The sequence below is a fragment of the Pseudorca crassidens genome, chromosome 1 (genome assembly GCF_039906515.1).
Source record: "Pseudorca crassidens isolate mPseCra1 chromosome 1, mPseCra1.hap1, whole genome shotgun sequence".
In the NCBI taxonomy this organism is placed as follows: domain Eukaryota; kingdom Metazoa; phylum Chordata; class Mammalia; order Artiodactyla; family Delphinidae; genus Pseudorca; species Pseudorca crassidens.
In genome coordinates, this window is record NC_090296.1 from 110422065 (window position 1) to 110445969 (window position 23905).

The 23905-nt window shown below is 34.1% G+C and overlaps 1 protein-coding gene across 2 annotated transcripts in view; it reads right to left on the reverse strand.

The window, feature by feature from the left end:
- Positions 1 to 23905, reverse strand: part of VPS13C (vacuolar protein sorting 13 homolog C) — a 174509-nt gene that overhangs the window by 98787 nt on the left and 51817 nt on the right. For both annotated transcript variants that reach the window (XM_067749163.1, XM_067749172.1), the window contains exons 15-24: positions 21198 to 21327; positions 20536 to 20630; positions 9792 to 9934; positions 8758 to 8950; positions 7441 to 7555; positions 6727 to 6863; positions 5406 to 5529; positions 3944 to 4061; positions 1156 to 1285; positions 260 to 347 (exon numbers count right to left, since the gene is read on the reverse strand). In XM_067749163.1, the coding sequence (XP_067605264.1) occupies positions 260 to 347; positions 1156 to 1285; positions 3944 to 4061; positions 5406 to 5529; positions 6727 to 6863; positions 7441 to 7555; positions 8758 to 8950; positions 9792 to 9934; positions 20536 to 20630; positions 21198 to 21327 (1273 nt within the window). The remainder of the gene's footprint in view (positions 1 to 259; positions 348 to 1155; positions 1286 to 3943; positions 4062 to 5405; positions 5530 to 6726; positions 6864 to 7440; positions 7556 to 8757; positions 8951 to 9791; positions 9935 to 20535; positions 20631 to 21197; positions 21328 to 23905) is intronic.

Consider the following 23905-nt stretch of genomic DNA (forward strand, 5'->3'; position numbering starts at 1 on the left):
CAGAGATAGAGAAAAGAATCAAGTAGAGATCAGGGCAAAAAAAAGCAGCTTATTTAGAATCTTAAACACTGTCAATCACAAAAATACTTTTATTCAAACAAAGAAACTTGGCCTTAAATAAAAATAAATGACTCGAAGTCTCACTGTTGGTTAGTAGCACAACTGGAAATAAAGCCAGTAAACTACTATAACACTTTCACAATTCCTTTATTTTCTGAAAAGTTTATCTCTAGGTTTGGTTTAATAAAGAACATTTTACCTTCCTCCCCTGATTCCACTCCATCTAGCAACAGTGGCGTACCAAGTAGGCCTTTTGTACTAGCTGTTGTTATAGGAATTGAGGATACCTAGAAAATAATACAAAAAGTTTTCTAAACATACTAATTTAGCAGGATTAAATGTACATAAATGAGAGAAATACTGAAAAAGTAATAGAGAATAGAGAGAGATGGAAAGACACATACACAGCACACAAATCTTCCAACAAAGAACGTTATGCAATCAACTAATGGCTGGCTGGAGTTTACTTATTATTAAGACCACCACCTGCATTTACAAGGGCAGAACCATGTATAACTCTAGTAGATAAGTCTACCTATCATTGTGTGGCATTCAGTTGCTGTCTATTACAATATTAATTATACGTCTTTTTGACAGGTCCCTCGAAAATGGTATCGACATTAGTTGGCTCTCAAATTTCATTTCAAAGTAAATGGAAGTCCAACATTTATGTTGTAAAGATCAATTCCAAGTAAAGTGATCTAGAACTTTTCAGTCTAACATATAAGAAAATTTTATAATGATCATTTTATTTTGCAACATTTTAAAGAAGATTTCTATATTTAGCTTTATTTAAAACACATTTCCTAAATTTGAAAAACATTTTTCCTTTCATTTATGTATCTTTCTTTCCGTTATTCCCTATAACAGACTTTCTACCACCACTCCAAAATGAAAATAGGCTACAGTCTTTATTTATTCAATGCCATATGCAGTTCTGTACAGAATCAACCACATTAAACCTCAAAAATGTATCAAATAAAGGAAACTGGCCCTAAACAATACTGAAAAACAAAACAGCTCACAAAAAGATGGAAAAAAATCACCATATATACAAATATAAAGATATTTAGCATTTTTATTATCTCCATTTACCTGTCTCTCTGGAGACTGTGCAGATGATTTCTGTGGCAAGGGTATACTGTTAATCAAATGTAGCATGTCTTTCATCTTCTGATCAGAAATTCTCACGTGCATCAGAGGAAGCCCTCCAGATACTTTAAATCTAAAAACATAATTAATTCAACTATAAGGTATCAAGGTCCAGCTTCTCTATACTATGGAGGTGGGGAAGGGAATGGAGAAGAGACTACATTCTGGGGTCAAAGTTACTTTGGATATGTTTTAATCTAATTATATTAATGCCTCAACATTGCCAGGGAATGGGAAGCTCTAGGTAAGCCAAGTTTTGTATCCTTCTTAAGCAGCCAAACCTTAAGTTAACTAATTTTTAGGAAGACATTTTCAAATACAAATTATCTATGTTTTAAAACCTAAAACACTATACATAACATTTCCTGGTATCAAAAATTTCTCATTCTGAACATCAAAGAGTATCTACCCCATCATTCTCTATCCCTTCACCTCCCATTATTTCCTTTCATAGCATTTATCAGCACCTGACATAGCATATGTATACTTGTTTATGTCTCCTCTGGTTAAAATATAAGCTCCATGAGAAGGCTAACTGTTTTACTTACTGCTGAATCACTGTTGTGCTTTCATCAGGTGCTTACTTTTCAGCACGTGCTTCTCTTCTGCTTCCCTATTACACCTAACTGCCTGGGTTTGCTTGTCCTAATAACTTTGTGGCAGCTATCTGCTGCTCATAAAGCTCTTTCAGGTTGTTTATCTTTGACTTCCTAACTAAGCTTGAACAGCTCAAGCTGACAGATGCCTAACTACTAAACGAAGAATGATTTTTCTGTATAATGCAACCACTAATGTTCAACAGAGGCCAGTTAGCTGTTCCTACCTCAAAGGATTGAACTTTCTGTGAAAGTACTCTGTAAATTGAAAAGCACTGTAAAAATGTGAGATGCTTCTTTATTATTTCTGAAACATTGCATAAAACTAATATCATCCCAAATAGAGGGACTAGATAAACCCTCCCTACTAAAATAACTAAAAAAATGGACAAAATATGTGAAACAACTGTTTCAAAGACACTGGACATCAGTCAACAAAGGAAAGTTGAAAGATGGGAAACAAATGACTAAAGTTGTACAAATACCCAGTTTACTGACTGAAGAGTTTCAAAATGTGTAGGGTACAGTTAAGCAGCATTTCAAGGGAAATTTGAAGCACTAAATGCCTGTATTAGAAAAGAAGAAAGGTCTCAATTGAATGGTCTCAGCTTCCATCTTAAGAAACTATGAGAGTAAAACAAATGAAACCCAAAGTAAGCAAAACAAAAAAGCAATACTGTATGTGAGAGTGGAAATCAATGAAATAAAAAACAAATACAGTAGAGAAAATATTTGAAACTAAAAGCTGATTCTTTCAGAAGATCAACAAAATTGATAAACCTCTAACCAGACTGATCAGAAAAAAAAGAGAAAAGGTACAAGTTACTAATATCAAGAGTGAGAGAAACAGCAACACTACAAATTCTCCAGGTATTAAAAATGTAAGATGGAAATATTATAAACAATTTTAAAACAATAAACTCAACAACTAAGACATGAAAGACAAACTTTTTCATTGCAATGCAAGCTATCAAAGATCACTCAAAAAAACAGATAATCTGAACAGCCGTATATCTATTAAAGAAATTGAATTTAAGTTAAAGAAACTTAATTAGTAGTTAAAAACCCTCCCCCAAAAAAGAAAACTCCAGGCCCAGGTGGCTTCACGGATGAATTCTACCAAACATATAAGAAGGAAAAAATACCAATTCTACACAACTTCCCTCTATGAAGCCTGATACATTGATGCCAAAACAAGAAAATAAAAGCACAGATCAATATCCCTCATAAACAGAAATGTAAGGTTTTAAAACTTCATAACAAAATTTTAGCAAGCCAAGTCCAACATTTTAAAAGAATAATACATTACTACTAAAAGAGCTTTATCTAGTAATGCACAGTTGGTTTAACCTCCAACTGATAAAGAGTATCAATGAACTAAAGATACACATACGAATAAATCTCTAATCAATTATACTGAATGAAATAAGTCAAAAAAAAAGAATTACAACTCTATGATTTTATTTATATAAAATTCTAGAAAACTCTAACAAACCTTTAGTGTCAGAAAGATCAGTGTTGCCTGGGGATTGAGGGGAGAGGAGTTAGCAGGTAAGGATATGAGGGAGAAAATACAATGGGACACAAGGACTTTTGAGGATGATGGATGTGTTCATTATCTTGATGATGGTGATGGTTTCATAGATAAATACTTACGTCAAAACTTATCAAAATGTACACTTTAAACAAACATAGTGTATTAAACGTCAGTAATACTTCAACAAAGCTGTTTTTAAGAAGGCAGCAGATAATTTCATAATTATCTACTTAAATTCAAAATTCAGTTTCTACTTTCCATTCCCTTAGATTATTCTCAAGATTTTATATGGTTCCATAATCAAAAGAGCCTATAATTTTTGAAGATTTTATATTTCAATATTGAACCTTGAATTCGATCCATTCAAAAACAGGGATAACCAACTTTCACAAAATGTAAAAGCCCAAGTACTTCTGAAATAAGAGAGGTGATACATAATTCAAATAAACATTTCCTTAAAAATGTATTTCTGCTGTAAGATAATCATTATTTTTTTCTGTCCTTCAGAAATCTAGCTTTGCTTTCTTAAAATTCAGTAACTGATGCAGATATATTTCACCTTGTTGATTTTATAATATAAAGGAAACTCATACATTACCTAGCCATTCTAATGTCTTTTTCCACCATTGCCTTGGCCAACTCAACGTGAATATCCATGGGTTGCAATATATGCATAGTTGATGGATGCTGAAATCGACACTTTTTCCAGTTTTCATCTTAAAAAAATTTTTTAATTAAATGACTAGTTTTTATTTATTAATTAGTTTTAGATTATCAGATTTTCTATGGAAAAGTAACCTATTAGAAAATAATTAACAAATATATTCAATGATGACTTTTACTTCTTTCAACATACAAGCTAAATGACCTATATTTTTTAACACAGATTGACAAAAGTCAAAGACTATGATATAAAAATAATTTTAAACATTTATTTGAAGAATGTTTTCTAATAACATCTTACATTTTAAAGCAAACAGGGAAAAAAACCTAAGAATTTACTGCCTTGATTCCAGAATTAGAGATCAAGGTTGGGGAGTTGCCATGAAAAAAGGAAAAAACAGGGAAAGAAAGACAAGAAAAATAGAGGTTTCTGGGGGTCCTAAGTGCAATAATTCTAAAGCAAAAATGAGTTTTATCAAGCAAGATTTTATGACAAAATCTTCCAAATAAGAAGGTTCCAAAGACAGACTTCCAATAACTGAAAGAACTCTACACAGATCTTAACTGATGGCAATGAATGAACATCTTTTATTGCTTATAATTCAAACAATTATTATTAAGTACATACAAAAGAAAAGGCAGCTTTAATGGTCTGTATAGGTACTTCTCTTCAAGGAATTAATAGGCTCAATCTATAAAACTAAGTAGAGCATTATATATTTACGTTTTAATAAATCTCATTACTCCCACTATAGTATACACTCTGCACACAGAAACTATGTCCTTTCCTTCAGTGACCTACCACAGAGTGATATACTCAAGGATACTTTGCAAATACTTATTATTGCTTCTAGAAACTAAAGAAATACAGAGAACCAACAATCTTCATTTAAGCAGTAGAAACCACCAAAGCTTTTGGAAAATAATTAAATTCACTACTTTTCGGATTTAAAGACTATATCCATACTTCTCAGGTATCTACAAAAGTAAAAAACATACTGCCACTCAAATAAAGACTAGGCTAATAGTAAAATATTTAAAAATAAAGGCAGCAAGGGAAAACAACATTGAGACATCCCAAACACACTGGGACAGAGGAACATAAGCCAACTGCAACTTCTATTCCATATTCTGGGCAGTTTTATGTCACTTTAAAAAAAAACAGGCAATGACTGGACTTAGATTCAAATGGTACTAAGTACCCTAAGATGAACAGCCACATCTCTGTAACTGTGACAAAGATTTTCACTGATGGGCTCCTATTTGGTTCCCTTAAGTGACCAACAGTATATGTGTTCAAAATGTTATCAGGGTTGATATACACGTAAACATGCGTATCTATTTACCAATGCTACTCAACATAATTTCAAGATCCTGAAAACTGAGCAACAGTTTACCTGCTCTTGCAAAGAGTAGTTGCACACTTTTTATTTCCACATCAAACTTGTCATATGCCTTATCCATTATTTCTTCCAGAGATGAATTACTAGTCTTCTGCAAACCCTGATCTTTACTGTTAAGCTGAAATGGAGAAAAACCTTCAATTTTTTTAACAGAAAAATCTTTATATCAACATACTTTAGTTGTGTTTTCTTAAAGCCTAAATAAAATTAAAACATTGCCCTTAATGAATTCATATTTTGCTTAATTTTCTAATAATTATTAGCAAATATTTTATTAGGAATATACCATTTCAGCATACATCTCTATTACATTTGGGTAACAGGTGCGCAGCACATTTATTTTATTTTATTTTTTGCGGTACATGGGCCTCTCACTGTTGTGGCCTCTCCCGCTGTGGAGCACAGGCTCCGGACGCGCAGGCCCAGCGGCCATGGCTCACGGGCCCAGCCGCTCTGTGGCACGCGGGATACTCCCGGACCGGGGCACGAACCCGCGCCCCCTGCATCGGCAGGCGGACTCTCAACCACTGCGCCACCAGGGAAGCCCCTCAGCACATTCAAATTAATGACAAGATGAGTCACACAGCTGTCTATCTCAAATAACCCGTCTAGACATGCGACTCTTCCTGGCTCTCAGGAGTTGTCACCACTTGTGGCTCAAGCTTCCCTACCAGCTATCCTAAACTCTTCACCATGAAACAGAAGGTTTTATTCCTTCCTCTCCCCACTATATAACTAGAATAATTAGGCCATTAGAATTCAGCTCCAATCTCGATTTGCTTTTCCCTCTTCCTAAAGGAAACAAGGATCAATTCAGGACTACATTTTTTGAAATCTTCAGTTTTTCTCAGAAGATTGGATTTCTAGGAGGTTCAACACCAAACCCTTACAGTTCTCATGCTCTCGTACTCATCAACTCTTAGTTGATGTCAGTGATTTAACAAACATATATTCATATCTGTATAATTTTCTATTCTCAAGACATATAAATTAACAAAGAAAACTATGTAATTAGATTCTGGAAACCTAGGAGTGCTTGAAAACTAGGAGTGCTTCTCTCTAATTAGGAAAAGACAGCAGTAAGCCAGTCCTCAATGTCAAATCATCCACCATTTCAGAAAATGTTAGCTGTTGTTTTTTTAATAGCGGTAAGATACATACAAACTACACAATCTAAGCTAGGCTTGACAAAATGCTAACAAGAAATAAGTCTAGGTTTAGTTTAAGTGAACTCTGAGGGAAAAACAGCATACTGTCAGACAGCTAGCTGCTAAACTGAGCAAAAATGAGCAGACAGAAATGCATATACACCTACCTGAAATGTACCAAAATCTAAGATGAGAAGATCTGACTTTTCATGGTGGAAACCTGTCTGTGGAACTATTAGATACGAGGGCTTCAGATTTATCCTTAAATCAAGAACTTTTCGGGTTTCAATAATATGTGTAAGTCCTAAAAGAAGAAAAAGAAATGATGAAAGATTATGCAGTCAATTTGAAATATGTAATCATATTATTAACAACGAGAATAAGATCACTTGAAAAGTATGTTGGAGAAGTTCTTTTCACAGATTAGATTCTCCATTCAGCATGTAAGGTGAAATTGCATATGGTCAATGAGAAACAATCATATTGCATAATATAATAAACCCAACACAGCTAGTATTTTAGCCAGAGATAGAAAAATTCATTATTTCTTTAGTTAAGTAACCATATACAGTAGGTGGCTTAAGATTAGAGGCCATAATGCACAAAAGTATGTATCTTTAAAACTCGATTCACACACAGTATGGTGAACAGTCGCTTAAGAACTGAGACAGGGATGTTTTCCAGCTCAAGTTCACTCTGCAGCACAGGTTCCTGAAGGTAACAGCAGACAGAATCACCTGTGCCCCATATTATTCTCTTTCTCACCCCGTCTGGCAGTTATATTTGACAAAAAAACTACCTACACTATTTTAAACATAGTATTTACATTAGAACAGCAAAAAACTTTGAGAGTTTAGATGACATTTATGCAAATTCTTTACCTGTAGCTGTTCTCTCTTTAATTTCTTCCAGCTTCATCAATGTAGCTGATGTTATTTGCTCAAGATCTAATCCCCTATTTGACTGAAAGAATTCAACCACTGCATTGATGGTTTTCTGTAAAATCATTTAAAATATAAACAAGTTATACAGAGTACTTTCTATATTACAAAATTTAAAGTTTCAGTTTAATTCTAATCAACTCTGGCTCTGAACTGAGGTGGTACCTCCAAAGACAATCTACCCTACTACATCTCCCTCTGGAGTGAAAGGGAACCTGAAAAATGGTATAGCCCACTTCACCTTATTGGAAAGGCAACAAATGTGTGCATATCGTTAAGGTGACCCTAAGTATGTTCTACGGTATCACATTGATGTAGCAATGGGGCATTACTTCTAGACTTGGCCTCCAGATTAGAAGGTGAAACTCCACCTCTCTATACTGCAACTGGATTCTCCTGCACTTTGACGTTTAGAAAGAAAATAAGAAAGCTGTTCAGTCCTTACTTACACCCAAAACTTGAACTTAAATTCAGACATTTTGCAAGAAAGAATGAGTTCTGGGCATTGGATGTAAAATGGTGTGAATGTACTTAACCCTACTGAACTGTACACTTAAAAAATGGCTAAGATGGGAAATTATGTTCTATGTATTTTACCACAATTTAAATTTTTTTTAATTTAAAAAAAAAATCACAGAATACAGTAAGTTCTGCCTCCCACCCACACTGTGAATTTACTTCTAAACTGTACAGTAAAAATAAGTCAGGGATCTCAGTGACAGAGTGGGGCCAACCTACAAGTGATGGAACGAGTGATGCTCAAGATGAGTTAAGAGAGTCTGAATAAAGATGGAGCTACAGATACAGAACTGGAGCCAGCATTTTCAACAGCAAAGAAATGGCAATGATTTTTTCTCACGTGAACAGTATCTAAAATTCTTTCATTTGCTGCTAAAGCTTTTTAAATTGGTTCCAAACATTGAAGAGAAAGGGAAAATAAGCAAAAAGAAACTGGGGTAGGAAACTGGTGTGTAGTTATTTGTGAGTAGTTAGCCAGTATAATAAACACAGACTTCTTTAAGGGTATATTACTTTTTTAAAAAATTTAACATAAGCATACAGTACAAAAAAATCTGTAGCATATGAAAAATCAAAATTAACTGCTAAACATGTACTGCTCTTTAATCAAGAAAAAAGTGTCAGTAAACTGAACTACTAAGTAAATTAAGGTTAAATATGAAAAGGAAAAAAGAAGAAAACCATATGTCAGAAGCATAAGACGTGTTTAATAAGGATTCACTTTCTCCTTGTACTCACAGCATCGTAGATGACCTCCACAGGCTGAGACTGAACAACCAAAGTCTGGTCAGCAGTACTATTCTCTGGATTGGTTTCAAATTCAATTTTAAGCAAGGATGATGCAGTATCACCAATTGAAGCCACAAGTGATGGTACAATATCTTGCTGTCTCAGACCTGTTATATACCAGTGTTCTAATTTTGCTTCCACCCTACAATCCAGTGCAGAAAAAAGAAGTATTACAAATAAGATCCTTCTAATATAATAGGTTAAAATACAAATTTCCCTTTTAAAAAACTCCTTTGAGAGCCAGGACCATGCCCATCACCCAGAGTTGAAGTCCAAACTCCGTAGCCTAGAATTTAATTACCCACACAGTCTGGGGCTTTTTTCTCTGATTTGGTTTATTTTTTTATTTTCCTTTTCCTCATGAAAAATCCACTTTGGCCAACTTCAGAACACTGCCAAACTGCCGCACGAATACATGCTATATGGAATACATGCTCATGGAATTCATCTCCCTATTTCATGCCACCCTGCACACTCTGCTCCCTCATCCCTGCATCTGTTGGTCCCTTCCATTCAGTTAGCCTAAGCCCCAGATCTCCAAGTCCAAGTTATTCCCTTCTACAACTGAGCTTGTGTAGCATTAACCCTAAGGTATTTCACATTACAGTACCTTCTTACTTATGAGCTCTCAAATATTATACAGATCTTAAATTAACTTTTTATTTCCTCTCTTATCAACTACAGCATAAACACCTTGAAAACAGAAAGTTACTGTTTCTATGCATAGCCTTCATAGTAACAAATCTATGAATTAAACAGTATACAAGAAATATTTGTGAAGGAAAAAAGGAAGGGGAGAACAAATGATGAGCTCCTCATATAGTTCTGTAATATAAAATGACTATCTTCACACACAAAAGGAAAAGAAATTAGAGACAAACTACTATTAATCAGGTTTTTTTATGCTAAGTAACACTATATTTTTTTTGGCCTGAAGTCAAACATAGAAATAAAAATTAAAATAATAAGTTTTTGAAACTTACTTAAGTGCTTGTGCTCCTGGTCGCTGAGATACTTGGGTGCCAAGGCCAATTATCTGAATTTTCAGTATTTCTGGAATATTTCTGTTTTCTCTTATTGTAACAGAGGTGCTTACTAACTTCAGTGCCACAATATAAGCAACATACTAAATGAAAGAATGAATGAAAATGGTTAAATTTTAAGTAATTCTTTCATTTCTTCATATTTAAATCTGCTAAATTATAAAATGATCTAAAAAAACGTATGTTCATTGTAAAAAAAGAACATTAGAAAACTCAATACAAAATTGCTTGCTCAAATAGAACATTTACAAAAGATTCAAAATTAATTTCTCTTAGTTTTAAAGGTAATAAAAATGAAATGTGATAAAATATTTTGTGGCCTAAAGATTCAATTCAGCAGCTTTCACTAAAGCAAATTAATTCAAACCAATCCTCTAGCTCAAAAACTGAACAAAATAAAAAGAATATCTGCTTGATGACTTTGGAGAGTTAGTAAGACACTGAGAAAAAAATATTCTGCCCCCAAAATTGATAGGTCAAGAATACAGGTAGGACAGATAACTAAAGAGATGATTCTCATCAAACCACACCAGAAGAGAGGAAGTAAGGAACAAAGAATCTATGAACGAGTCAGAAAACAATTAACAAAATGTAAATAGTAAACCCTTATATCTCAGTAGTTACTTTAAATGTAAATGAATTAAATTCTCCAATCAAAAGACAGAGACTGAAAGAATGGATTTTTTTTTAAAAAAAGATACAATGATCTGCTACCTACAAGAGACTCACTATAGCTTTAAGGCCACACACAGACTGAGAGTGAAGGGATGGAAAAATATTTCAAGCAAACATTAACCAAAAAAGACAGAGTAGCTATATTTACATCAGAAAAAAAAAATAGACTTTAAGTTAAAAATAGTCAGAAGAGACAAAGAAGGTCATTATATAATGATAAAGGGGTCAATCCATCAAGAAGAGGTAACAACTGTAAATATGCTATGTACCCACTGGAGCACCTAAACATATATCAAATACTAACAGAACCAAAAGAAATAGACAGCAATAAAACATTAGTTGGGGACTCCATTCTCAACAAAAGAGATATCATCCAGACAGAATCAATAAGGAAACAATGGATTTGAGTAACACTACATGCTAAATAGACCTAAGAGACATAGAGAGAAATTCCACCAAACAGTAGCAGAATAAATACTCTTCTGGAATAAATGGAATATTTTCTAGGATAGATCATACATTAGACCACAAAAAAGTCTCAAAATATTCAAGAAGATACACATTATATCAAGTGTCTTTCCAATCACAATGAAATGAAACTAGAAATCAGTAATAATAATAAAAGTACAAAATTCACAAATACACGTAAATTAAACAATATACTCCTGAACACACTCCTGGATCAAGGAAGAAATCAAAAGGGAAAACAGTATCATGAGACAAACAAAAATGGGAACAGGGCTTCCCTGGTGGCACAGTGGTTGAGAGTCCACCTGCCGATGCAGGGGACACGGGTTCGTGCCCCGATCTGGGAAGATCCCACATGCCGTGGAGCAGCTGGGCCCGTGAGCCATGGCCACAGAGCCTGCCTGTCCGGAGCCTGTGCTCCACAACGGGAGAGGCCACAACAGTGAGAGGCCCGCGTATTGCAAAAAAAAAAAAAAAGGGGGGGGGAACACAACATACCAAACTTACTGGATACGGGAAAAACATTTTTAAGAGGAAAGTTTATAGTGATGAACGCCTACATCAAGAAAAAAGAAAGATCTCAAGTAAACAACCTAAATTTACACCTCAAAGAACTATGAAAGAACAAACTAGGCCCAAAGTTAGAAGAATAAAGGAAATAAACATTACAGCAGAAATAAATGAAAAAGAGAATACAGCAGAAAAACAGAAACACAATGGAGAGTAACAAAACCAACAGTTCTTTGAAACAAAAAGCAAAACTGACAAACCTTTAGATAGACTAACAAAGAAAAAGAGACAACACATATAAATAAAATTATAAATTAAAGAAGAAACATTACAACTGATACCACAAAAATACCAAAGACCATAAGAGTGATTACTATGAACAGCTATCCACCAACAAATTGGAAAACCTAGAAGAAATTGATAAATTCTGAGAAACATAATCTACCAAGAATGAATCATGAACAGAAAATCTGAATAAACCAATAATGAAGGAGATTGAATGAGTAATTAAAAATATCCCAAGAAAAAAAGCCCAGGACCAAATGTTTTCACTGGTGAATTCTATCATTTAAAGAATCTACACCAATCCTCTCAAACTCCTCAAAAAAACAGAAGAGTAGGAATACTCCCAAACTCATTTTACAAGTCCAGTATTATCCTGATATCAAAGCCAGAAAAGGACACTATGAGAAAAAAAAACTGCAGGCCAATATCACTTATAAACACAGATACAAAAACTCTCAACAAAATACTATCAAACCAAATTCAGCAGCACAGTAAAAAGATCATATACCATCATCAACTAGGATTTATCTCTGGGATGTAAGGATCGTTCAACATACGAAAAGAAATTAATGTAATATATCACATGAATAAAAAGATAAAAATCACATGACTATCTCAATAGATTCAGAAAAAGCATTTGACAAAATTCTACATCCATTCACCATAAAAACTCTCAATAAATTGGGTATAGAAGGAATGTACCTCAACATAATAAAGGCCATATATGACAAGCCCACAGCTAACACCATACTCAATGTTGAAAGGTAAAATGTTCTTCCCCAAGATCACGAACAAGACAAGGGTGCCCACTCTCACCACTACCATTAAACATAGCATTTGAAGTCCTAGCCAGAGAAATAAAGCAAAAAAAAGAAACAAAATGCATCCAAATTGGAAAGGAAGAAGGAAAATTGCCTCTCTATGCACATGATATGTCTTACGTAGAGAAAATCCTAAAGGCTCCACCAAAAAAAGTTAGAACTAATGAAAAAATTCAGTAAAGTTGCAGGATACAAAATTAGCATACAAAAATCATTTGTGTTTCTATACGCTAATTTGAAGAAAAGTTTTAAGCAATCCCATTTACAACAGCAAAAAAACAATAAAATAATTAGGAATAAATTTAACAAAGGAGGTGAAAGATCTCTACACTTCAAACTATAAGACACTCATGAAAGAAACTGAAGAAAACATAAACAGAAAAGCTATGCTCTGTTTATTGATTGGAAAAATTAATGCTTTTAACAATGTACATACTACCCAAAGTAATCTATAGATTCAATGCAATCCCTACAAACTCCAATGGCATTTTGCATGGAACCACAAAAGACCCTGAATAGCAAAAGCAATCTTGAAAGGAAAAAAAAACCCCACAAAGCTAGACTAGGCATAACACTTCCTAATTTCAAACTATATTACAAAGCTATAGAAATCAAAACAATATAGTCCTGGCATTAAAACAGACACACAGACCAACAGAACATAATCGAGAGCACACACATAAATCCATGCACATATGGTTAACTAATACTTGAAAAAAAACCCAAGAATACCCAATGGAGAAAAGACAGTCTCTTCGTTAAATGGTGCGAGAAAAACTGGATATTCACGTGCAAAAGAATGAAACTGGTCCCCTAACTATTTTTTTAAATTCATTTATTTATGGCTGTGTTGGGTTTTCATTGCTGCACACAGGCTTTCACTTGTTGTGGCAAGTGGGGGCTACTCTTCCTTGCAGTGCGCAGGTTTCTTATTGCGATGGTTTCTCTCTGTTGCAGAGCATGGACTCTAGGCACGCAGGCTTCAGGAGTTGTGGCACGTGGGCTCAGTAGTTGTGGCTCACAGGCTCTAGAGCATAGGATCAATAACACTGGCGCACGGGTTTAGTTGCTCCGCAGCATGTGGGACCTTCCCGGACCAGGGATCGAATCTGTGTCCCCTGCATTGGCAGGTGGATTCTTAACCACTGCACCACCAGGGAAGTCCCTGGTCCCCTATCTTACACCACTCACAAAAATTAACTAGAAATGGGTTAACAACTTAAATGTAAGACCTGAAGCCATAACTCCTAGAAGGAAATGAAAAACCTCCTTGACAGCAGTCTTGGCAATGATTTTATGGATGTGACACTGAAAGCAGAAGCAAGAAAAGCAAAAATAAATAAGCAGGACAACATCAAACTAAAATGCTTCTGCAAAGAATAAGAAGCAACAAAATGAAAAGGCAACATACAGAATGGGAGAAAATATTTGCAAACCACATATCTGATAAGGAGTTAATAAGAAAAATATAAAAGGAACTCATACAACTCAATAGCAAAAAAAATAATAATCCAATTAAAAATGGGTGAAGGACCTGAATAGACATTTTTCCAAAGAGGATATTCAAATGGCCAACAGGTATATAAAAAGATGCTCAACATCACTAATCATCAGGGAAATGCAATTCAAAACCGCAATGAGGGAGAAGATCAAGATGGCAGAGTAGGAGGATGTGAAATGAACTCAACTCCCCAACATGAACATATCAAAATATGTCTACAGGGCTTCCCTGGTGGCGCAGTGGCTGAGAGTCCGCCTGCCGATGCAGGGGACCCAAGTTTGTTCCCCAGTCCAGTAAGATTCCACATGCCGCGGAGCGGCTAGGCCCGTGAGCCATGGCTGCTGAGCCTGCGTGTCCGGAGCCTGTGCTCTGCAATGGGAGAGGCCACAACAGTGAGAGGTCCACGTACAGCAAAAAAAAAAAAAAAAATGTCTACATGTGAACAATTCTCATTGAAAACTAACTGCAGACTGGCAAAAAGACTCCTGCAAAACTAAGGCTTTAAGAAAGACCCACATAGAATCAGGTAGTAAGGGAAGTCCACTAGTAAAGGCAAATACATAGTAAAGGCTGAGGATCAATCAATTAAGCTATCATGGAGATGAAAAGAAAAAAATTATAAAATCAACTATAACTACAACAATCAGTAAAGGGATAAACATGAAGATGTAAAATACGACATCAAAACACAAAATGTGAAGGAGGGGAGAAAAAAAATGTGTATCACTTAGAATGTGCTTGAGCTTAAATGACTTCCTATTTAGAACAAGTAAATATAGTTATAGGTCAACAAACATGAACCTTGCGGTAACCAAAAATCAAAAACCTACAATAGATATACAAAAAATACAGAGTAAGAACACAAGCACAGCACTAAAGAAAATCATCAAACCAAAAGGGAAGAAACTAAAAGAAGAAGAACAGGGAAGAACTACAAAAACACTGGAAAACAAGTAACAAAAAGGCAATAAGTACACACCTATCAATAATTACTTTAAATGTTAACAGACTAAATGCTCCAATCAAAGACAAAGGATGGCTGGTTGGATAAGAGAACAAGACCCATCTTTATGCTGCTTACAAGAAACTCACTTCAGAGCTAAAGACACACACAGACTGAAAGTGAGGGGATGGTAAAAGATATTTCACGCAAATGGAAATGACAAGATATCGAGGGGAGCAATACTCATTTCAGAAAAAACAGACTTTGAAACAAAGTCTATTTAAAAAAGACAAAGAAAGGCATTATATAATGAAAAAGAGATCAGTACAAAAATAGAATATAACACTCATTAACATATATACACCAAATACAGGAGCACCGAGATACATAAAGCAAATATTAACAGACATAAAGGGAGAAACTGACAATAATACAAATAATAGTAGGGGACTTTAACACTCCACTTACATAAATGGACAGATCATCTAGACAGAAAATCAATGAGGAAACAGTGGTCTTAAATGACACAACAGACCAGATGGACTTAATAGATATCTATAGGACATTTCATCCAAAAACAGAAAAATACACATTGTTTTCAAATGCACATGGAATGTTCTCCATGATATATCATATGCTAGCCCACAAAACAAGTCTCAACAAATTTAAGAGGACAGAAATCATACCAAGCAATTCTTCCAAGCACAGTGGTATGAAACTAGAAATCAACTACAGGAAGCAAAGGGGGACAAACATGAACACATGGAGACTAAACAATATGCTATTAAAAAACCAAAAAGTCAATGAAGAAATCAAAGAGGAAATCATAAAATATCTCCAGACAAACGAAAACGGAAACACAACTCTCCAAAATCTATGGCATGCAGTGAAAGCAGTTCTGAGAGAGGTTCATATCAATACAGGCCTACCTTAAGAAATAAGAAAAATCTCAAATTACAAAACTTACCATCTAAAGTAATAAGAAAAAGAAGACACAAAGACCAAAGTCAGCAGAAGGAAGAACACAATAAAGATCAGAGAGGAAATAAATAAAATAGAGACCAATAACTAGGCTCACCAAGGTGAAAAGAGAGAACCCACACAAACAAAACAAGAAATGCAAGAGGAGAAATAACAACCATTACCAAAGAACTGCAAAAAATCATAAGAGAATACTATGAACAGTTATATGCCAACAAATTGGACAACTTTTCTAGAAGAAATGGACAAATTTCTAGAAACATACAACCTTCCAAGACTGAATCAAGAAGAAACAGACAATCTGAACAGACTGACCATTAGTAGTAAAATTGAGTTAGTAATCAGAAATCTCCCAGCAAACAAAAGTACAGAACAAAACAGCTTCATAGCGAAATTCTACTAAACATATAAAGAAGAGTTATCACCTATCCTTCTCAAACTATTCCAAAAAACTGAAGAGGAAAGAACACTCCCAAATTCATTCTCTGAGGCCACCAATACCCTGATACCAAAACCAGACCAAGACACTACAAAAAAAGAAAACTACAGGCCAATATCTCTGATGAATATTGTTGCAAAAGTCCTCAACAATATATTCGCAAACTGAATTCAACAATATATAAAAAGGGTCATACACCATGATCAAGTAGGATTTATTCCAAGGATGTAAGGATGGTTCAATATTCGCAAATCAATCAATATGATACACCACATTAACAAAAGGAAGGATAAGAATCACATAATCATCTCAATAGATGCAGAAAAAGCATTTGACAAAATTCAACATCCATTCATGACAAAAGTCTCATCACAGTTGGTACAGTCGGAACATATCTTAACATAATAAAGAGCATTTATGACAAACCCACAGCTAACATCATACTCAATGCCAAAAAGCTAAAAGCTTTTCCTCTAAAATCAGGAACAAGACAGGAATGCCCACTCTCACCACTTCTATTTAACATACCATTGGAAGTCCTAACCACAGCCATCAGACGAGAAAAAGAAATAAAAGGTATCTAAATTGGAAGGGAAGAAGTAAAACTATCACTGTTTTCAGATGACATTACACTACGTATAGAAAAGCCTAAAGCCTCTGCCTAAAAACTCTTAGAACTAATAAATGAATTCAGTAAAGTTGCAGGATAGACGATTAATAAACAGAAATCTATTGCTTTTTTATACACTAGTAATGAATGATCAGGAACAGAATGCAAGGTAACAATCGCATTTAAAATCACATCAAAAAGAATAAAATAGCTTAGGAATAAACTTAACCAAGAAGGTGAAAGACCTATACTCTGAAAATTATATAATGCCGATAATGGAAATTGAAGATGGTACAAAGAAATGAAAAGATAACCCATGTTCTTAACTTGGAAGAATTAATATTGTTAAAATGGCCATACTACCCAAAGCAATCTACCGATTTAATGTCATCCCTATCAAAGTACCCATGATATTTTTCACAGATCTAGAACAAATAATTCTAAAATTTATATGGAACCATAAATGACTCCAAATTACCAAAGTAATTTTGAGAAAAAAGAACAAAGCTAGAGGTATCACGCTACCTGATTTCAGAGTATACTACAAAGCTACAGTAATCAAAACGGTATGGTACCTGCATAAAAAGAGATACAGAGATCAACAGAACACAATAGAGAGCCCAGAAATAAACCCACACACTTACGGTCAATTAATCTATGACAAAAGAGGGAAGAATAAACAACAGAGAAAAGACAATCTCTTCAATAAGTGATGCTGGGAAAACTGGGCAGTACATGTAAAAGAATGAAATTAGAACATTTCCTCACCCCACATACAAAAATAAACTCAAAATGGACCAAAGACCTAAATGTAAGCATCTGAAACCATAAAACTCACAGAAGAATATTCACAGGCAGAATATTCTCTGACACAAATCGCAGCAATATTTTTTTGATCTGTCTCCTAAGGCAAAAGAAACAGAAGCAAAAATAAATAAACAGGCCCTATTAAATTTAAAAGCTTTTGCAGAGCAAAGGAAACCACTGACAACATGGAAAGGCAACCTACCATATAAGGGAAAATATTTTCAGGTGATATTACCAATAAGGGGTTAATATCCAAAATATATAAACAACTTACACAAGTCAATATCAAAAGACAACTAACCTGATTAAAAAAATGGGAAGAACACCTGAGTAAACATTTTTTTCACTGAAGATAGAGATGGCCAAAAGACACATGAAAAAAATTTCAACATGGCTAATCATCAGAGAAATGCAAGTCAAAACTGAAATATCACCTCACGCCTGTCAAAATGGTTATTATCAAAAAGTCCACAAATAACAAACAAATGTTGAAGAGGGTGTGGAGAAAAGGGAACCCTCCTACACTATTGGTGGTAATGTAAATTGGTGCAGCCACTATGGAAAACAGTATAGCCATTCCTCAGAAAACTGAAAGTAGAATTGTCATATGATCCAGCAATTCCACTCCTGGGTGTGTATCTGAAGAAAACGAAAACACTAATTCAAAAAGATACATGCACCCCAATGTTCACAGCAGCAATACATACAACAGCTAGGATATGGAAGCAACCTAAATGTCCATCAACAGATATAGAGAACAAACTAGTGGTTACCAGATGGGCAAGGGAAAGGGGGATGGGCACAAAAGGTGTTTGGAAATTAAAAGGTACAAACTATTATATAGAAAATAATAAGCAACAAGGATATATTGTACATCACAGGGAAATATAGTCATTATTTTGTAAGAACTTTAAATAGAGCATAATCTATAAAAAAACTGAATCACCATGATGTAAACCTGAAACTAATATAATATTGTAAATCAACTATACTTCAACTAAAAAACATTAATAACTTCATATGGAGAACATTTGCCAATGTTCTTTAGAAAAAAAAAATAACAAACCACAATGAGATACCACCTCACACCTGTTAGAATGGCTATTATGCTGTACCAATTTATATTCCCATGCTTGTACACTGTGGGTGGGAATGTAAATTGGTATAGTCACTATAAGAACCAGTGAGGAGGCTCCTCAAAAAACTAAATAGAGAAGTACCTTATGATCCAGCAATTCCACTTCTGGATATTTATCTGAAGGAAATGAAATCAATACCTCAAAGAGATATATGCACTCCCATGTTCACTGAAGCATTATTCACAACAGCCAAGACATTATAACAACCTAGGTGTCCACTGACTGATGAAAAAATAAAGAAAATGTGGTGTGGATATACACAATGGAATATTATTTAACCATAAAAAGGAAGGAAATCCTGCAACAACATGGATGTAGCTTGAGGACATTATGCTAAGTAAAGTAAGTCGAACAGAGAAAGACAAATACTGTACGGTCTCACTTATATGTGGAATCTAAAAAGACCAGAGAATAGACTGGTGGTTTCCAGGAACAGGGAGCAGGGTATGGGGGAAATTGGTGAAGGTAGTCAAAGGTACAAACTTCCAGTTATAAAATGACTAATTTCTAGGGATGTAATGTAATTTAACAAATACATAAAAGACTCCTACAAACCAATAAGAAAAAGACAACCCAATAATGAACAAGAGACTCAAAAGCTACTGCACAAAAGAGGATATCTATCAGGCCTACAACAGTACAAGAAAGTGAAAAACCTCTTCAGTCATCCAGAAAACACAAATTAAAACCACAATGAAATACTACATACTAACCATTTAGAATGGATAAATTTAAAAGACTGATGATGGTAAGAGTTGGTAAAGATGTGGAACAATAAGAATCCTCATATACCAATGATGGAAATGTTTTTCACATTGGAAAAGTATTTAGCAGAATCTATTAAAGTTAAACATACTCATATCCTATGATACACCAATTCTACTCCTAAGGATATACTGAGCAGAAAATCTCATATGCCCACTAAAAGATATTTACAAGAAGTTAACAGCAGCATAACAACCAAAAAACAAAAACAACCCAAATGCCCATAAACAAAAGTATGAATAAATAAGTTGTGGTATTTTCAAATGAAAATACCTACACAACAATGAAAGTGAGCAAAATACACACAGTGAAAGAACAGAGATAGATCTCACAGTAATGCCCTATCTATTGCACAGTCTATAATTTAACCGATAGTAATTACACAGCTGTTCTTTATGACACATCAAATGAGCAATACATTTTGGTTTTGATGACTCTTTTATACATGAGTTACATTTCACACACACAGATTTTTTAAGATAAAATTTTTAAAAGACAATTTACCTCTATAATAAGTACTTTTTATCAGGTTATTCTCACATTCATTAAAGCAACTAAATCTAAAGTTGGAGACAGTTTTAATTGGTAAGGTCTGACTGAAACATTTAACAAAAAGTAAAGCAGAAACAAACTGTAACGTATTTTTATTAGTTACTTTAAAAATCAATAACTTGTTTAACCCAATTAAAGATAACACAGAAAAACGAAACCACCTAAATAATTACCACCTAAACAATTACCTGCTTGGGTAAAGTTAGGTTGTGGGTGCTCTCACTATAACCAATAGCCGTGAAGAGCTTATCTTTTTCCTCTGGTGTCATAAGGTCATCAATAGCTACAAAAAGATAATATTTTAAGAAATCAATTGCTTCAGTCTTACAGATACAATAAAAAAAATCAAACCAAACTAACGAGTGGCCTAAAATCAATAGACACAAATGCTAAAGCAAAAGCAGCAAAGTAATTTCCTCTAATATACTATTTTGACTTGTTAAACATCATGTATTTGCTTATTTAGGTGAAGAAAATGCAAAGAGACACCATTAAGGGAATTCAGATGTCACATAACAATTTTATAATTCCCTAAGTATTTTAAAAATTAAGTGAAACATCTAATTAAATATCCATGTAAAAAAGTAACAATAAGGAATGCTACCTGTGAGATTTCTGAATTTCAAGTTTTAAAATTTCACACAAATAACTTTTCTCAAAAGTTCGAAGTTTTATTTTAGTTAAATAAACATGGGAATGTTCCATCCTGATGTATTTGTTTATATGTTTACTATACTAAGCTACTTTTATTTCAAAAATATTATGAAAAAAATTCCACTGACTGGTTAAAACATAATTTATATATTTTTTCCTTATCAGTGTACAATAAACTATCTGACTTGGAACTTACTTTCAGGAATCAAAGATTCTTCATCTTTTTTCTTAGATTCCTTCTTACCCCAAAACCCACTAAACCAGCCTCCACGTTTCTCGCCTCTGTCAGTAGACTTTTTCCTTAATTTTTGCCCAGATCGAATCACCTAAAAAATAAAAATTAAAAAATTTAATTAAAGAATAAATGCCCTCTTCACTTTCAGGTGTAGCCAGGTAAGAACAATGGTTAATTTTTTTAACACTAAATTAAGTTAAAAGCAGTCAATAAAGCTAGTTCCTTCTGAAACGATTCTCAACATTATTTGGTTAATACAGTCTATTAATTTATATACTTGTCACACCTACTGATAGCTTTCTGACGAAGTTGCATTTTGTGAGTAAGTTAAGGTTTCAAGTAAAATTCTTCTGAGCAATGTGTCTTCCAAATTTACAAGGTAAGGAGCTACTATGACAGGAGATTTTTAAAATGAAAAGTTCCCTGACAGGAAGACACTTCCACACTCAAAAATAAAATTTAAGAATCCTATTTCATAATTCACATACACTGTTGACTTGCTAACTATGAACATGTTTGGGGGACAGAATATAAATAAAATTAGAAAGTCCTCAAATCTCATTTCATCCTGTTTCTCAACAAATCCTGGCTTGATTATCTGCTGCTTCTTGTCTTTACCCACTTTTCAGTAAAACACAGACAAATAACTCAAAAGTGGAAAACAAAAGGATGAAAACAATATAGGGCTTAAATAATTTAGACTCTATCTTCTCATTTCCTGAATAAGTAAATAATTTTCCCACTTTAACTTTAAAATATTTTAAATTGGTAGTAAATTGGTAACATACTGCAAGCTTCTGTGTGTACCAAAAAGTGAAATAATCCAAAAGACAAATTAAAGAGCTGAATTCTATAGTAAAGAGAATAAGTTTGATTAACAACTCAGTTTAAACTAAGTAAGTTATCTTTAACAAGTAGACATTAAACAAATAATAGGGGAATAGGTCTATATCTGGCCACAAAATCATTGATGGTCCCAGTTATATCTCAGCTCTAACTTTTGTCAAGCTTAATCTATTTTCAGCAGTCAGAAATGTAATGGGTAAAAAAATATATAGCTGATTAGTTTATATTTTATATGAAATAATATTTAACTTCTTTATTCTCCTAGCATAGAAGATTAGTATGCATTTTTATTTTTCACAGTAAAATATATCTATGAGACCATAAATTTTTAAATGTGTATAAAATTTAATATGAAGAGGTATGCAAAACCCTTTCACTTTTTCCTAAATACCACCTCTGTTGCCTTCACTTCCCTTCCCTGTCCAGCTAAGAGGCCAAGGTAAATAACTTCATCCAATCCTCTACCTACATTTTAAACTCTCTGGCCCTGCAGATTTTCCACTATAATGAAAAAACATCAATCTTGGATGAATCTAATTGCCTTCTCTTCATCTATATCCCATCCTTCTTTAGCCACAGCATCCAATAATTTATCTTCTTCCCTCAATGTTGAAGCAACTGATAAGTAGTATTAAGAACACCCAATTAAACTGAAGCAACTTAATTTAGGGAGGATTAGAATTATCTGTTTCTTCTGGCAAAATGTTTCTCTAATTCATAGGAACAAATCCACAGTAGCAGCAAATACCTTTTAAAATATTCACACTCTCTGCCCCACCTTGGGGAATTTGTCCTTAAGAAAATAAGAGACGTTTGAGAAAATGTAAAGACAAGGCTCCTCATTGTAGTGTCATTTATAATCAAATATAACCAGTGGGAAATAGTAAGCAAATTCTGGTATACGAACAGAATTGAATACTAGTCAGTTATTTAAAATTATGTTGGATAAACAATTCTATGGAATACTATATAAAACAGAACACTAACTTTTTTTTTAAAGAAAGAAAAGCAACTTACAAAACCTTTTCTTGACTCCACAATCGCCACAAGTTGCCACTCCCTTTATCTTGCTTTCCACTTACAGTGAAGTATCATGACTGTCTGTACTTAGTCTCTCCAATTCCTCATCTTCCACTCCCTCTCATTCCTATCAAATTTCTACCCATACTATTCTATAAAACTTGCTCTTTAAATGATTTCTTTAAGGCTAAATCCAATGATGAACTTTCAGTTCCATGATGGCCTACCTAAGCCCTCTACAAGACATCCTTCATTGCTTATTACAACAACAAATTCTGGACAAAACATAAAAAGTATCTACCACAGACTCTGAAAAGTTAGCAAAGTAGGTAGATGGTGGAGGGAAGTCAACACCTGGAGAAGTGACCTTTTCAATAGTGAGTTTCCTCACTTTTTTTTTTCACATGTTGTACTCATCCCCCCACCTGCCCTAAAACTTCTCCCTCCTGGTGTTCTTACCCTTGGACAGTCCCCTTCCCTTGAGTGTGGGCATGACCTGTGACTCGTTTCTAACCAATAAAATACGGCAAGGGTGATGAGATGTACATAATTATGTGCATAGCATTGTGCCAGGCACATAACAGTCTAAGTGGTTTATATGGTTTATCAGGTACTCCACACAATAACCCTATGATGTAGGTACTGTGAATTAATATAGTTTTACAAATGAGGAAACTGAGGCACTGGCAGGTTAAATAGTCAACCTAAGGTCAAACAAGTAGCGGATAGCAAAGCTGGGATTAGAATCCAGACCATCTGACTCCCAAGTCTACACTCTTAACTATTATGCTAGTACAACAGGC